At 40.5% G+C, this 17,414-nt stretch overlaps 1 protein-coding gene across 2 annotated transcripts in view; it reads left to right on the forward strand.

The window, feature by feature from the left end:
- Positions 1 to 17,414, forward strand: part of LOC146704988 (unconventional myosin-IXAb-like) — a 159,606-nt gene that overhangs the window by 90,248 nt on the left and 51,944 nt on the right. For both annotated transcript variants that reach the window (XM_085462491.1, XM_085462492.1), the window contains exons 7-9: positions 5,040 to 5,140; positions 5,894 to 6,020; positions 14,342 to 14,431. In XM_085462491.1, the coding sequence (XP_085318617.1) occupies positions 5,040 to 5,140; positions 5,894 to 6,020; positions 14,342 to 14,431 (318 nt within the window). The remainder of the gene's footprint in view (positions 1 to 5,039; positions 5,141 to 5,893; positions 6,021 to 14,341; positions 14,432 to 17,414) is intronic.

The raw sequence follows: 17,414 nt of genomic DNA on the forward strand, positions 1-17,414 counted from the left end.
GCTTACCACAGTAAGGAGGGAAAGGAGTAAGAAGAACCTTCAAGCACTCAAAAGTGTCGCTGATCCAAATGATACTAGTAACCATGTTCAAAACGAGAAGCAGACTTGCAGCAGCGACACTTTCCATCAATGTTAAACAAGCATTTGTGGTGAGGGCCTTCAAGTACGTTGACTAGGATGTAAATTTAACATAATTTCATGCTTCGCGGTAACATTAAAGATAGGGCAAGCGCTAACCTGAACAATTGGTAAAATACTCCTAAGTCTATTAGTCAGCTTGAGCAGTGGTCAATTAGCTTCACATCCTGAAACTTCCCTCTAGCTGTGTGGTCCGTTTTATGTGTGTTTGTGTGTGTTTTTGCCGTTTCATTGGTCTCTGAGCCTGCCCGCTGTCTTGCCAGCCTCCACCTGAAGTGAGTAATGTTTGGTCAGTGGGATTTGTTGTGTTTGTTTAAAGGCCCCTGTATCTGCTAATGGGAGATTATGTTACTTAGACTTTGCTGGCGAGCAAACACTTGACATGAGAGTTGGTCAGTATAAATACGACCTGTGGACTTACTGTATTTCACTCTTGACTTTGGCTTTTTCAACTCTTTGTTTCTTAGCTCTGAAACATTTCTTTTTGTTATGAATGAAAACAAATATTTTGAGTATTCTCTAAAAAGCTCTCATTGGCGTTGTGAATCCCTATTAATTTTACAAGCTAATGGACTTTTCTCATACCACACCTGCAGAATATCCTTTACTTCATATCTTGCTTGGAGGCATTTAACAACATAAAGTACAGCGATAGCACACATTTATACTCAACTTGTTTTTGTCTTTAAACGGCTATAATCTGTTACTGCACGCCCATAACAAAGTCATGATAAAATAACGTGATATTTACAATCCCCATATATTATTACCTGCATGCCTGTATGTTGTCAGTACAAACAATGGCAGTAAGAAACATTGTTGTAAATATAGCTCTAGGTAATATTATTATTACTTTGAACTTCAGATCAAACTGTTGACCTTGAAGGTTAGTTCAGAGGTAAAACGTGACATATTTTAAGTCTTACTGTACTTTGTGCATGTTGGCAATACACACCACACTACGAATCGTACTTTAGTTTTTAGGCTTTTTTGTCAACCATGAGCTCAAACACCAGAAACATAAGCTCCTTGGCTGAGGTAGCATACTTAACAACTGCTTATAAGAAGAATCATTTAAGTCATGCTGAACATGTGGCTTTTGCTGCAGGAGTGGTTTGAGAAATTTCTGTTGAGGTTTTTAAGATACGATTTGTGTTCCTCTCTTCATTTGATTCATGCTGTATCTCTGCATCATTTGCACCATTTACAGTAAATGTTATGAAGCCACGTTAATTACTGTGCTACGCTTCTGAGGCCATTGGATTTTCAAGAAATTGGTGCAAACACGAGATCCTACAAGGATCCAAGAAGCCAGGCGTGAAACTATGACGTTGTTGCTGAACCGGACCAGTTAGCAATCTTCCATGAAATTGGTTTCACTTAAGTGTAGCTTTTTTAATCTTAGATTTAATAGACTGTTTTTAATTAGATTTCTTTCTTTTATTATATTTTTTGCAAGGGAAGCAAAAAGGCATACTGTTAGGCCCTAACCTCTGTACACCATCACCAATTTTAGATCAAACCATCAACATGTGATTGAAGTTTGGACTTAACTCAAGGGTTTAACCAAAGGTTTGTAGTAACTGTTTAGGAATTACAGCCATTTTCATTCATAGTCCCCCATTTTCAGAGGCAGAAATTGCAAAGGGAAAATTGACTGAAAAGCGGTTTCATGGCCTGTTCCCTCTTTATTTCATGAAGCAGATAAACGATCTGTAGTTAATTCCAAGTGTTAATCTAGCGTTAGGTAGCTGTTCATTGGACCTTTAAATGCCAGTGATGGCATGAGGAAGGCCGTCATTAGCCAGGAAAAAAACAGAAACCCCCTCCCAGAAAAACATAACAAACTTTACGAAGAGTGACTGCACCGGCCAGCTCAGCAGTACCAAAAGTGCTGAAAGCCCACAAAGGACTAAAGTGCATGATCGCAGAATTCTTTGCATGGTAATGAAACCAAGAAAAGAATGTGGTGGTATACAGAGGTAATGTTACACAAATGTGCCAAAGTCCAAATACTTAGAGAAGCTGACTGTCTTTTTCATTATGATCCATTACTTGGAAGCTTTGCTTTAGTAAATGGCTCCTTTCTGTTATTACTTTCTCGCACAATCCTCCCATCTCACTGTTTGCTGACACACTGTCTCTCCCAGAGGTCATTGAATGACCTCATGAGAGACCCCACCACCCAAGGAGATGATGTCAGTGTCTACACACACACACACACACACACACACACACACACACACACACACACACACACACACACACACACACACACAGAAAGAGTGGCAGCTTTTGACAGCTGCCTGATGACCTGACCAACCCTCTGGGCCTGTTTGGCCTCTGACCTCTACCACTGGTCAATGTGTGCTGCAGTAAATAGAGACGCACTTTGAGCAGTGACAAGTGTGTACAGATTCCAGATGCAGCGTCTGGGGCTTAAAATACCACTTAAACAATGAATGTGAATGAAAAATCTGAGTATTTAACTAAAGATCCTAAAGACCAAACATTTTCTGGATGTTTGCATTTGATGTGTGCAGTCTGGTGTTTGGTTCTGGGTCTCGGTGGCTGCTGGTTTACATTTTGCGCTTGTTTGGGTATCTCTGGTTTTTGGCTGTGTGGAATGTCTAGAGATGGGTTGGCATGCTGATGTTTTTTGCACGGCTGGTCCATGGAATAAATCTTGACTAAAGTCATGGTAAATAACAGGAAAGCCTTGACTGGACGCACGTTCAGTTTTAACAGAATCCTCGAGCGATCTGTTAAAAAGCTTCATGTGCACAGTCAGCAGGGTTCCCGGCTTGATTTAATGCACCAGAACTGTTGCAACTGGCCTGAAATTACAATTTCAAGCTCTGAAGTGAAAATAGACTCTTTGTTTAAAATAAGTAAGAACAGATTGTTTCTTAATCATCACTTTACTGCACTCAACAATCCCTTGTTCTTTTCTCGACTTTTGTCTGAGCACCACGAGCTAAGGTTTTGGTTTTCAACCCAAGTATTCCATTGCAATTACCAAAATTGATCTCTTTATTTTCTCAACTTCCTTCAACGTATCACATTGTGCTGTTTGGCGCCGATTTAAAACATACCCGGCAATTTGAAAACTGGCTTTTCCTGAGTCTCGATGTAGCTCGAGAAGCCTCAAAACCCCTTTGTTGCAATTGGAGAAGCTCACTGTAGAAATGCGCTGATTGTTGGCTCTGCAGTTCCTGACAAGTTCGAAGCCAAAGGAAAACAATGGAGAAGCAGATGAGCGTTGAATGGTAAAGGGTACAAGAGGCAGATCCAGAGTGTGGATTATGGGTTCCTGTGTCTTCTCTCGCCGGCCGGTCACTGTGGTATGTGCTAATTATGTGCCTGACAGAGGCTCGCTGCTGGAGCAGAGACACGCCGACTAACTGGAGGGCTCGAAGAGACAAACACACACGCTATGATTGTATACGTACACATCCTCGCGCTGCTCATTCCTTTGCTTTACTCATTAATTGTTAAAACACTTTCAAACACTGTGCGATGGCTCATGATTACACAGGAATGTACTTGTGTTCACTTCGCAGGGTTTCCCCCTTCAACAGCTGAAATAAACCCTGTAAACTGTATTTTCTTTTACATTCATTACACAAAGGAATGTGCAGTTTCTATAAATAATTGCTGTTAGTTGCTTAGCTGAGTCTGATGACCATGATTATAAAACAGTTTAAAGTTCAGTTTCTACATTGTGGTCCAACCCAGTGAATGTGCTTTTCTCATAATTAACTGCCATGTGTCACATAAACTCATGTTAGACTTGACTTATGAATCTAAAGACGCAAGATTCAACTTGAGGGAGGCTATAAAAGGCTGATGGGATATTGTCGTCACCCTGCTGGGCGGGCAGGCAGGAGGCCGGGCGAGATAGACACCCAAGTTTGCGAATGTGAGAACTCCAGAATGAAGAGACGTAGGACTACTACTGAAAATCTCGGACGAGTTCAAATCTGAGTAACCTCGGCCTCAAGTTCAGGGGTCAGAGGTTACGTTTTCTGAAAATCTTATGAATCTGATAACTTGAGAATGAAGTGACGCAGGAGTTTCAAATTTATACCATAGGTGCATTTACTAGGAGGCTGAGGGTTAAACTGGCTGCTGCCATTATTTTCTATTTCCTAGGGGTGGTCTTTTGCTGCTAAACCTCATCTGCTTCAATGCTTGACGTGATGCTCTGTCTGGCCTTTTTTCTCTTATGGCTAGCATCAACATTTTGGCACAAAAAAATGCTGCTCAGTGGATATTTTCTTTTCTGACCATTCTCTGTAACCCTAGAGATGATTCTGTGCTAAAATCCCAATAGAGCAGCAGTTTTTTTTTATTTTGCAGCAACAGTCATGCTGCGTTCAAAGGCACTTGCATAAAAATTAAGTCTCTGTCGCATTTTGATTTATTGAATTGCTTCTTTGTTATTGTCTGTTTTTACAAGTAGTTGAACTGGTGTACCTAATGAAGTGTCCAATAAGTTTATAAATAGAGCACATTAGTAAGACACAAATATCTAATATTTTAATCTTTGACTTTTTGCACATACGTTAGAAAATTGCAATAATTCACAATTATTTTAATTGCATTTTTAGAAAAAGCACTTAAAATAAATCTCATCAGGAGAGCTGAGGTTTTGTTATTGGGGTTCAGTGTTATTTTGCAACTTTCTTTGATAATTTGAGGAAATCGGGCACATTTTATATTAGAAGTTCTGTGGGGAAACCCTGCTTAGTGTCACAAAAAGACAGCATGCTGTCTTTTAGCTTCTGGTACACACTTTAATAACAGATACAATATAAAGAATCTTGTTTTTGTTGAATTTATGTGCTTTGTAGTGATTATGTGTTCGTCTGTTTTTGTGTGTTTCCACCTGACACCAGCAGGACTGCTTCACAGTGGAAGGAGAAGATCTAAAACACGACTTTGAGCGGCTGCAGCTGGCTATGGAGATGGTTGGCTTCCTGCCCACAACACGCAAACAGTAAGATTAGCTGCATGGCTACAACCATTAGCTTGTAACCTGTTCTTGTGTAAAACTGAGTAAGATTAAAGAACTACAAGCCAACAGTCAGAGTCTGAACGCTTTTAGAAACTTATCTCAGTACTTTTTTATTTTATTTTATTTTTTTGAAGAAACCTATGCACTGGGACAAAAAACAGGGAATTGTCTAGCTATGATAATGTTACCACACTAAAGCAGACTAGCGCTCCCTCAGTACCCCTGCTCCTCTTGATGTTTTCACCACAAAGCATTTTTAGTCTCTCACAAGGTGCTTCAGCTTGTCTCAGCAGCTCAGAGCATGTTGTGCTTTCTTGTTTACTTTTTTACAGTCTTTCTAAGATTTAAATCACTAACTGAACTAACTGTTAGCTAAAAAAAATTATTGCAAAGTGTAATTTTTTAGCTTTAGCTAAAAAAAGAAGCGTGTATTCTTATCTTGCTCTTGAAAAGAAAGCATATGAATTATATAATAAAATATATAAAAAATAAATACATTTTCCCAAATTTCCCAAAACTATTTCTATAGGGCTTCATATTAATACCTATGTTTTGTAAACCACAGTTCTTGGAAATTAATCGATAGGATTAATTACTTCAGTTTTTCAGTCCCTACAATATGTATTTAAGTATAAATACGTTTTCATGATGCCCTAATATCCACTGTAAAGCCTGCTCAGTAAGAAGGTGGAGTTTGTTGATGTGATAAAGAAAAGTACCTTTGTTCCTTTTCAGGATTTTCTCCCTGCTGTCAGCCATCCTCCACCTGGGAAACATCCGCTACAAGAAGAAGACCTACAGGGATGATTCCATCGATATCTGCAACCCAGAGGTCCTGCCCATCGTCTCAGAGCTGCTAGAGGTGAGCGGCATGGTGCAGATCGTGACATCTGTCCGCCAACACTGAATCAGCAGCATTAAAGTTGATTTGGCAGACATGAGTTTATGCTTTGAATCAATAAATGTCACAGAGCTGTGTATATCCAACATTGCTCTGTGAAAATCAAATGGAAAAATTGCACATTAAGATATCTGAGGAATTTATGGTGCTGACTTTAGGCTGAAATGCAAAACTCTTGATACTTTGAAGAGTAATAAAAAAATGAAGAATTGGAGCAGAACTTTACCACAGGACTTGTTTGTTCTCCCAAAATTCCTTCTTTGCCGTTTTTTTATTCTCACAGACTTCATGAACTTTAAAAATAAGTAACATCCGCTCGAGCAAATAGGCGTTTTTCTATGCTCTGTTTTTGTTGAAAGCTGTGAGAAAAATGTGATTCCTCCCACAATGTGGGTTTTACAAAAAGCCTTTTAGAGAGCTGAGGATATAGGTATACAAGCACAGCTTGTGGTGACAGCGGAAGTTAAGAGGTGCTTCAGGTCCCAAAGAGCCGTCCACCCATCCAGTACTTTCACAAAGTACTGTTTGTGTAGAGGTTATTTTCAGAGCTCTTATCCTGGTCTGTTGTTGCTCTCCCACCAGGAACAATGAGTCCCTGTTACTGTCCCAATTTTAACTGCAAAGTTTAATCATATTTAAGTTATTGTAGGAGCATTTTAAATACAGATAAAAGCTTTGTTAAGGGTCATTGTGATTCATTTGTTTGTTAACAACTGTTGTTCTTTAATTCCGCTCCCTTTTAAAAACCAAAAAACGGTTGTTTTTGGCTTGTTTTGTCATTTCTTCAGCATTACACTCGGGCCATTTGTTTTCATACTGGGAGCACATTGTCTCTGAAGATGAAGTTCAAGTAGAGTTCATCCAGCCTTTGATTTCAGCAATTATATTGTAGACTGTTGCAGTAAAACTCAGACTAAAAACAGACTCAAGAATAACATTAGTTCACGCCAGGCAGAAGTCAAGCTCTGCAGCAGTCGCTGCAGTCCAGCTGATCTCAGTCCCAGCCATATCAGCTGGTGGCTCAGCTGACATCCACCTCAGCATCCAGCTGGCAAATGTTATGTTAGGATCTACTGTCTAACCTGCTTATAGTTGCTGTGCATGTGCAAGCCACTTTGCAAGCCACTTTCACCCAAGCTCTTCCTTCTGTTGGTAGCTCCACCCATCCTGTGTTTTCAACATATGCATATGGAAGGGCGTTATAGAACAAAGGAAGTCACTCTTATTTTGACTGTAGTGGCTCTGAGTAAACTACACTTTTGGTGTTAAACAAAGCAGTTGAATGTTTGTTTGTTATTCCTCCTTTTTGTAATCTAATGACTGAGATATTTTATAACCATCTTTTTGTTTTGTTAACATTTAATAATGTAAAATTAACACATTTTAAAAGATGCTCTTGTGTACATACACAGACTGTATAAGAAAGATAGCACCCACTAATTTGCAGGTGTGCTTTTAAAATCCCAACTTAAAAAGCAGAGCATCATGATCATTACCATCTTGTTTCTTAGGAACCACATGTGACCATACAGTATGTTGTCAGCTAAGGCGAGCTAGCTTGGTTAGAAAGGTTCGTCCACAAACTACATCACCCAGACGTAGATACCTACTAAACAGTGCTAACCTTTAGCAACATTTGAGTGCGGGTGAAGCCTGTTACTCTGCTGCGGGCTCTTTCACTCACCTGTTCAGTACTGCATGACTTTAAGCGTCTGTGGAATTTCAACTGCTGGTGACTCTTTAACTCTCCTGGGGAAAATAGAGACCTGCAAAAACATTTACTGGCAGGGTTTATGTGCCACACAGTGTTTATAAGTTTATGAAGTTGAGCTGCATTTGGACTCATTCTTGACGTTGAAATCAGACCATAGACACACACAAACATGCACACACACATACATAGAAAGGACAGCTGAAATACCCACATGCTGCTTGGACGTGTCATTTCCCAGTCCCTGTTACAAACTGCAACAATTAGCCGGATGCGCTTGTTGAGTCGGTGACAAAACAATGTCCGAAGTGTGCCGGAGACTCCTGTCAACAGCACAGCGGGGATGTTATGACTGTGGAGTGTTCGCCTGTAACATCCAGGCTGGTCTCTTTGTTTCCCCCAGGGATCCAGAGTGGCAGTGCGGCGAGTTGAGCCACATGTAGGCCACATGCTCAGGGGTCAGTTTTTTAAGTTCAAGTTTATTTGGATGTCTGTTATTTGATGCAGAGCCTCTGGCTGTCTGTCTCTTGGGTCTTATAAGATATTCTTAAAAAGCCACGAAGAAAGAGAAGGAAAGAAAGAAAGCACAGTGCTGACCTGAAAGATGGGCTCATAATGAATCCCTGTTTTGAGTGGATCTTAAGCATTAACATTTGTGGTGAGATGCAGTCTTTTGGTTGGATGATGGGAAAATATTATCATTCATTATGTGACCATTGAATCAGGTAGGCAGAGAAGTTTAAAGACTGTGACAGATTAGGTGATCTAAGAGTTTACGTTTAAATACTACTTGTAGTGTTATTTAATGCACACAGTCTAGAAAAATAACAGGACCTGCTGGGAATCAAGATTGAGTTTAAATATTTACCCTTTGAAGCTTGGCAGTAGAACTACAAGCTCCTTGATCTGCCTATGATTTAGATATAGATATACTGAATTAGTATGACCTATGCAAATTGGTGATGTTGTTTCATCCTTGCAAGCTTAGCTTTACGCTAAGAATCTGAATGAGTGTCTAGACTACAGACAGGCACCATCAAAACTCGTTAGCACTTATGTTTTATTGATGGTGCATGGTTTTACTTTAAGGCACTGTGTGAGAGAGTCTGTTAAATGGTTAAAGAGGTTGTTCAGGTCAGCTGAAGGGAGTCTCATGTTGAGTCATGTGAGGCTAGGACTGCTTGAAGGCAAACTCTGGCTCTAAATGAGTCCTAATTTGCATGAATGTCCAGCGTTTGATGTGTAAAATGGTTTCGGGCAGGATGAGGTATGTTTACTGCTGCACTCACTGCTGCTGTGGCATATTAATGCAAAGCACCTTTCAAAGAGAACCTTGTGTAGATTGACGCACAAATGGGAATAAAGTCAAGTGCCACTTCCTGTTTCCTGTGGAGGTGAAACAGGAAGAGGAAGTAGAGCTTGTACAGGCTGATGTACAGTTGACAGACTGGATCCTCTGAGGTCTGGAGTTGAGTAATTTGACCTAACCAGAAACATTTCTGTGCAAACTGGAAACCAGCTTACAGAGAGAAGCTTTCTGTCTGAATAAATGCGCTGAAGCCTGAAACTGCTGATGGTAATTGAATGCTAAAAACAGTTTTTCTTTCGTCTATTTTTTTCTTTTTCTTCTTTATTTTAGACATTCGCTATTTATTTTGCTTTTTAATTGCTGCATTTAGTTTTGAATATGAAAACCAGCTGTCTAACGTTTGCGTTCTGCCCTTACAATAACCAGTTGCCACAGTTTATTCTTATATCTGATAACAGCATCAGATATTAATCTACTCTGGACATTTACGATAAGAGGATAGATATCTTTTATTGACTCCAGTAGGGAAACTCATTCTCTGCATTTAACTCATCCTTCTGTAAGTACAAGGAGCAGTGGGATCAACTCCAGATGTAAGCTTGGTCGCAGTAACAGAAGACTCAACCTTGCATGTTTTTGCTGGCAGGCAAACCTGGGGCTCCTGGAGGAAACTGCAAACTGCAAACAGAGGGGCCCTGTAAGCATCCAGGACCCTTTTTCAAACCCAAAGCAGCTATCGTGTTGTTTTGGGTTTTGATATGTAATAAAAAGATCTCCATTAGGACACAGACGGGCTACCAGGTGTCACTTTTAGCCCAGTTCAAATGATCTTTGAACCATGATAGTGTGTCTGCATAGGAGAAAACGTATGTGAGATGCATGGCACTGCGTTACTGTGTGTTTCTCCAGGCATTTGATTACAGTGAAGCATTCTGGGGATCCAACAATGTGTGCAATCTTTCAATAAACAGCACGTAGCTTGATGGGGAGGACTCTCTGTGTAGGTTAAAGTGGACCTGGACAGATCAAAAAAGGCTGCAGATTATTAAATTGTGTCCTGTCAGCAGGATGCTAAAGTACCAATAATAGTCCAGTTACCACAGACTGATTGGTTCACACATTTTTGACACTGCCTACAACAGGTTGACGATGGTCTACACTGCTTTGCATATTATTAATGCAAAATCACACTGTCAATTTAGACATTAATGGTGATAAATAATGTTGACAGGGAAAGCCTAAAGTCCTTTCAAAACAGACCTGGGCATTATACGGCCTCCTGACCACCTCCTGCCCCGTGAGTGTCCCTGACCAGCCCGCCACACATCAACAGGAAGTCAGGACTCAAACCTAAATCTTGCAGTTGTCTTGTTTCGGTTGCCAATTACTCTTTCATACACCCCCCACCAGAAATTCTGTTTCAGGGTGAAATCACAATATAACTTTGTTGCTTTTATTTTGAAGGCTACTGAAAGTTTTCTTTACACTCATGCATCTGCAGTCTCACTGTGGAAGCAATGGAACTGACGCTCATGAGAAGTGTGTTTTCTAGCCCCAACAGGCTTTAGCTGACACGCACAAAAAGATAGATTGATGCCGCATGCAGAGTTTTTAACAAACACATAAACTGCTAAGTATTCGTTTACTGAAGTCAGAGGTAAAGCCATCTGCTTGGTTTGTGGAGAGCAGATTACCATGTTTAAGGATTACAATTTGAATTATCATTATGAGACTAAACATTCAGAGAAATACAAGAACTTGACCGATGCAGAGTGGAAACAGTGGAAACATATTTGAACCTTTACTAGCAAAGCTGCTATGGAGTATGGTGCTAGAGTATAGGACCTGAGAGCAGGAGTTTGAGGGTTTTGGGAGAAGAATGGCAGATTTGAGAGAGAATAGAAGGCACTAGAGGTGGGAATCACCATACATCCCACGATACGATATTATCACAATACTTAACGCACGATACGATATTATTGCAATTTTTAAAAATATTTTGCAATATTCAGATTCTGTACATAAAGGTAAACTTTATCAATATTCATTTTATCTAATATCAAATTCTCACACTCAGTCTTTCTCTCATTTCAGTCAGTTTTATTGTTGACAAACTGAACGGTTTGTATTACAGTCTAGTCCAACTTAACTGAATGCAACCATCTGGTACAATTATAGCTATTCTGAACTATGCAATTTATGAAAACTATGCAGCCCATTCAGCAACTGAAGAATTTGAAAGTAAATAAACAAAATATAATTTTACATTAAATAAAAAAGTTTAAAACGTAATTAAAATAAAACGTGTCTTAAATTAAAATAAGTAAACTGTCATGTTTATTGCTGCCATAAAAAAGTTAAACATATTTGGACAGTGAAGGAATGTCAGGATTCTTGCTCAGAAAAAGGATCAACATGCTCTGAAGTCAGAGCACAAAAACTTTTTTTGTAACAAAATATCGATTTCTGCTGTCCCTGTATCGATACATTATTAGCAAAAAAAATATCACGATACTACACAGTATCGATTTTTTCCCCCACCCCTAGAAGTAGGGCTGGGCGGTATATCGAGTTTTTTTAAAAATATCGATATATTTTCATACGAGATATAAGATGTGACAATATCGTTTATATCGATATAGTCTATGTTACGTTATAATTATACTTGTGGAGCCGCAGGTTTGCCTCTCTTTCGTCCACTTTTGTCTCTACGCAACGTTACTCGGCCTCGCCTCTCCTTCACTGAACACAACTCCGCCTCCCCCATAGCTTCACCTGCAGGCAATGACAAGATGAAAGCGGAAAATCTCCGTTAGCGAGTTACCGTGTGTGGGGCTGGGCGGCGTCAACGTGTTAGCGAGCTAACCGCGCTAACGAGCTAACCGCGCTAACGACATGCAGCCCGGAGGGGCTGCACGGCCTAAAATCCTTTCATTTTCTCAGAAATCGACAGTGCACCTTATGTATGAATTCTGGTTGTGCTTACTGACCGCGAACCGATTTTATGTGGTACACAGCGCTCAGCAATCTGTCAAAAAATGTTTTAATATGACTTTGCTAAGCTACGGAGCTGCACCGCTTGATGGATTGTCGGAGGATTACGGCTACCGAGGAGGAGCCTCGCGGAGTGATATGTACTGTGTGTGTATAAGGACCACAAATGGCACCTGTTCAGAGACGTGGTGCAGCTGTGAAATCTGTCTCTTTGTTATTATGCTCAGCGTCTATTAGTTTACATTTTGACTGCACAATTGTGAGCTTTTTGTTATGCACAAAAACAACATTGTTTTCTTTTATTTATGGACCATGATTATTTAATAAATGCTGATAATTTATTTTTGAGTAATTTCTTCATGTACATCTACGCTGTATGTAAATAAAAGTGCCCGTGTGACATCTGGGACACAGTGTGACTAAGAACTCTCTTTTTGTTCTTAACTTATGGCTTTAAAAAAAAAATATCGAGATATATATCTTATATCGCCATCCAGCTAAAAAATATCGAGATATGAATTTTGGGTCATAGCGCCCAGCCCTACCTAGAAGGCACACTTACCTGTGGCTCTACTACAGTAGGCCCACCACCTCACAGCTGAAACTTGTGTGAACCTCTAATATGCAGATGCAATATCACTGGCTCATATTTTCCTATAGAGTTCTATTCAGGATTCTTTGTGTGCAATGTCTCTGGAAAACCGTCATGCTCAGATCAGGCGGCTCTGCTGTGTTTGCTTTTACTTTTTGTCTTCACTAGGATCTAAAGGTGCTCCAAAAAAATGGCTGACTTCAGTTCAGAATCACTGGCCCCAAACTGGTGTTTACAAACTTCTGATTATTAGAGTATTAAGATCTGTGATCATGACAGGGCATCGCGCCTGTCACCAAGCAACTAATACATGGAAATGTACCAGTTGAAGACCAATCACTGAGCTGCAGAATAGGCTTTGCTCTTTGTGGAGGGATTACCAGGCAGTGTGAAATGAGGTCTGATTATGCCCCCCGCTCCCCACCAACCCACTCACTGCAGAGTTGACTTGTCCTGCCCCCCCCCCCAAATTTATGTCAAAGCATTTAGAGGCCACTGACAGAAATAGATCCATAATGGTATTAACTATAAAATTGACACCCTTGCTCTTTAAACATGAAGACATCAGGCAGCCTTGCGATGGCTTGTTCTCACATGTATACACACACACGCGGAAACACACACACACACACACACACAGTCTCAGGAGCAGCTGTTCGGCCCACGCCCATAATCCCCGTAGATGGAGGAGATGTGTGCAGTGACATCTGCTTCTCCCAGTGTGGCCCTGTCATCGCTGGTTTGTCTGGGGCCATTTTTAGAGTGAACACAAACTCAAATGGAAAGTCATATAGTACTGTACTGAATATCATGTGTGCTGCTTTTGTGTCAGCTACGTTGGTTAAAAGCGGCAGAGATGTCAGAGTTATGGTCAGCTAAATACATACAGACAATATGTGACAAACACTACAACTGAATCAAACAATCATCTGCGTATAGGTAATAGAACCAAATGGGATTGTCTGTTTTGGACTTGCTGACATTTCATCAAATGAGTGAAAGAGTACCGATTGGGTAAACTTATAAATTAGCTGCATAGTGATACAGCGGTTAGCTTTGTAACCTCACAGCAAGAAGGTCATCAGTTTGAACCTCCCAGCCAGCTGGAGCTGAGTGTGTATGTTCTCCCTGAGCCTGTGTGGGTTTCCTCTGGGTACTCCAGTTTCCTCCCACAGTCCAAAGACACCGCTGGTTCCAAACTGTCCGCGGTTGTATGAATGCTGTGTGAATATATGGTATAATGTGGCTTTAAATGGCTGTAATAGATACCACGAGGGACATATTGGTGAAACATGCATAATGACTAAGTTTAAAAGGCCTTTATTCTGTGTACCTAGTGCAACCTCACTGTGGGAACTGTAGGATACATAGTCAGTCACCATATCTCTGCTCCCATATCTTTGCAATCTGTCTCCTGTAAATCCCCCCAGCTTTGCTGAATGTCTTATTTCATTAGTCTCCTAATCAATGTTATCATCATCATTGCCTGTAAAATAAACAGTAAATCTCATTTCAGGTTACATTTTACTGATAGAGTAGAAGTGATCCTGTGTTATAGCTATTGTGGGTGATATCCCTTTGTCATCACTGATTATTTGTTAATAAGTCCAGTAGTGAGTGCCCTGATGTCTTCCTTGAAAATGACACTTTTATTCTTGCTTTTCTTTTGTGCACAGGTGAAGGAGGAGATGCTTCTTGAAGCACTGACAACCAGGAAGACGGTGACTGTTGGAGAAAGGCTCATAGTGCCCTACAAGCTTGCAGAGGTAACCGCACCAGAGTGAGACACGTGCCCCAAATGCAGTGGCTTTGTCTCACCGTCTAAAGCTGCTAAATCTTCTATGAACCTCTAGTCCTTCGGTGCCACGACACATTTAAGAAAATGCAGCAAAACAATATTCGTCTGTTCTGCTTCTTGATGGCGCTGCTCTGTGGTGTCAGCAGGAGCGTGGCTTCATCACATCCAGTGAGTCTCAGTAAAAGCACGTTGTTGCTGAACGTTTTGTTTTGAAGTGCGTCATCTGTACTGGAGATTCTTTGTTTGTGTTTGCTTGCTTTAGAGTTTGTCTGGGGAGTTTGTTGTGGCATTCTCTTTTGATAGGGGTCTTCCTCTGCAACTTCCTGTTTCCTGTTAAGCCAAGCAGTGGCGGTTTGAGTTAACCATGTTCTTTAGACTCACAGTCTGAAGAATTTACCTCTTTGTTGCCTCTTTTGACCTAGATAAACTCCACTGAAGGGCATCAGAGTGCTGCTGAATATTAATATTCAGTGAAGTTTGCTTATCTCTCCCTCCAAGCTCAGCAAAGCACTGCATAGTCCTGCTCTGTGCTTGTGGCTTCAGGGCCTTTTGTCTGAGGAAGGAAATGCTACACATTGATTGCCTGTAACCCCGTTAAGCTCCACCTCTCCATCTGATCCACAGCCTAGTTTCACCCAACAATGGTTGTTCCCACTCTCCCACACCCCCGTTGCTTCAGTCATGTGTTCTTGTCTTAGGAATGTGCAACCTCCACTGGAATATACAGCACAGAGGCCAGAAACACGATCCTGCCTCAGTCTGTTTGTCTGTCTCTTTCTCCTCCAGTCGCATATGTTTCAAAGCATAAATTCACTTATTTTTGGACTGGCTGTGTGAGACAGGCTCAGACGATGTGATCAGAACTCTATTCCTGGATTAGAGCTGCATTTCTGATTAAATGATGTTCGCTTCTGGCTTCTGGTGTTTTCCCCCTCTGTCCTTGTTGAGGTGGTCGTATCTCGAGAAGAGCAAGAGATAAAAGGATTCACGGGTACCTGCAGAAACCTTCAGGTACTATGTCATCTGTGGAGGAAGTGGTAAAAAAAATAATAAAAAAACGAAAACAACAGCAGATTAGCATTATAGGAAATCCTCAACTATCCACTCAAAGAAAGAAAAACGTGTCATATATAACATGTTACTTTTAATTTGTGCCAAGATTTATGCAATCCATGGAGACAGGGCAGACTCGGTTTATTGCTCTAATTCAGATTGCGTACAGAACATTGTTATCTATCAAGTAGCAGCACATAACAGATAATGATTACTACTTCGCACTATATATGTAGACCGCAAACATATTTTATTAAAAATATTTTTTTAAAACAATATTAAAATGTTTCATAATGATGAAATTAACATTTAACATTAGATTAATATTACATATATAAATAAGGCACAAGTTTGGACAAACTGGTGGACTTCATGCTAGCTTTAACTCTTTACCCCATAAAGACGACGTTTAACACCTCAGTTTATGTCAATAAAGACGTGGCTCGATGACCATTAGAATAGTTTCTTGGTTTTTCCAAGAAAAACTCTGCACAGGCAGAGACCACCCTCACTAACCTCTGTTCGTTAAACAGGTCTAATACGAAAGAAACCACTCAGTTCAGAAAAAGTGTTTCAAGGGTTACTCCTTGTAGCCTTTCAGGAGGTAAAGAGTTCAGTTTAGCTTTTAGCTAGCTTTACATGGATGTTGCTGCAAATGCACTGTGTCATTCAGCCTGGCCTCTGTAGGGGAATGACCATATTAGGGAGATCTACTCTTCTAGTATCGCACAGGGCCAAGAGCAGAAAAAAACTGTCTGAAAAAATGAGTTTAGAGTCTGAAGCCTGAGGTTTTGGCTCATAGAGTTTGTTTGTCCTCATTATTTGAACGTTTGGCCACATTCAAGATGGGCATCCTCAGCTGTAAGAGTATATGTGTCACAGAGAATAAGGAAAAGTATAATGGATCCACCATAAGCATTATAACAGCGATCCTTAATTCAGCCTTTAAACTAAATCAAATACCAGAGGCCATGCCATTTTCCGCATGTCATCCCCCCACACTCTTTCCCCAGTTTCGTGTCCACTCATTGCGGCATCAGTAAAAGCATAATGCCAGAAAATCACACTCCACGTAAAATTAGAAGTGAAAACCTGCCCCGATCTGACGGAGGGTCGTGGGAGCGAGTCGAGGCCACCTGTGGAATCCATAACACGCCTGTTTTTATACAAAGGAAATGTGGAAAAAAGAACCTGGCAAATGTTGCTGGTTCTTCTCAGAAATGATTTCTTCCTGCTTGGATAAGAAAGGTTGAGAAAATGTGCTAGGCAGCTGTCCCATCCACCCGCAGTGGAGGTGGGGAAATTTGGATGAGGTGTTCGACCTGCTGAACCTCAGCAAGCTGCGGATTGGAAGATGTTGGTTTTCTAACTTTATCGCAGACAGTCCCGAACCTGAGTGGACGATCTCTGGTTGAATCATGTAGCTCTTGGGGTTTATCATAGAGGAATAATGAGAGTAAAAGTAAAACCCAGCTCAAGCAGGAAGATTGTGCTTGGCAGCTATTGTTCTGTCATTCAAGCTTCCTCAAGAAGTTACTTACTACTACTACTATGACTTACTACTCCTACTACTTAAGCTGGCTGTGCCACAAATAGAGAAATAGTGCAATTACTGTTCGTCATGTCTAACTAAATGTTAAAGTTTCACATTCAAAAATATGTTTTGGACATTGTTTATAAACATGCATATTCAGAGTTTGACAGATTGTTTTCAGATTCTTTTGCTGAAAGTAGAACATTTCTTTCAGCAGAAATCTGTTTTGAGCTGCAGATTTTTTACTATCTTAGTTGTACGTAGTTTAAACATAGTTTAAAAGCCAGTCACACAAAAAGGTAACTCACACAAGTTTGGTGTGGAAATTTGAAGCCTGCATTGAGCAGTATCTCAGTAACATTTC

This window comes from Copadichromis virginalis, linkage group LG7, assembly GCF_057382275.1.
Source record: "Copadichromis virginalis isolate Kocher_CV1m ecotype Utaka linkage group LG7, C_Virginalis_male_GT1.1, whole genome shotgun sequence".
Taxonomy (NCBI): Eukaryota; Metazoa; Chordata; class Actinopteri; order Cichliformes; family Cichlidae; genus Copadichromis; species Copadichromis virginalis.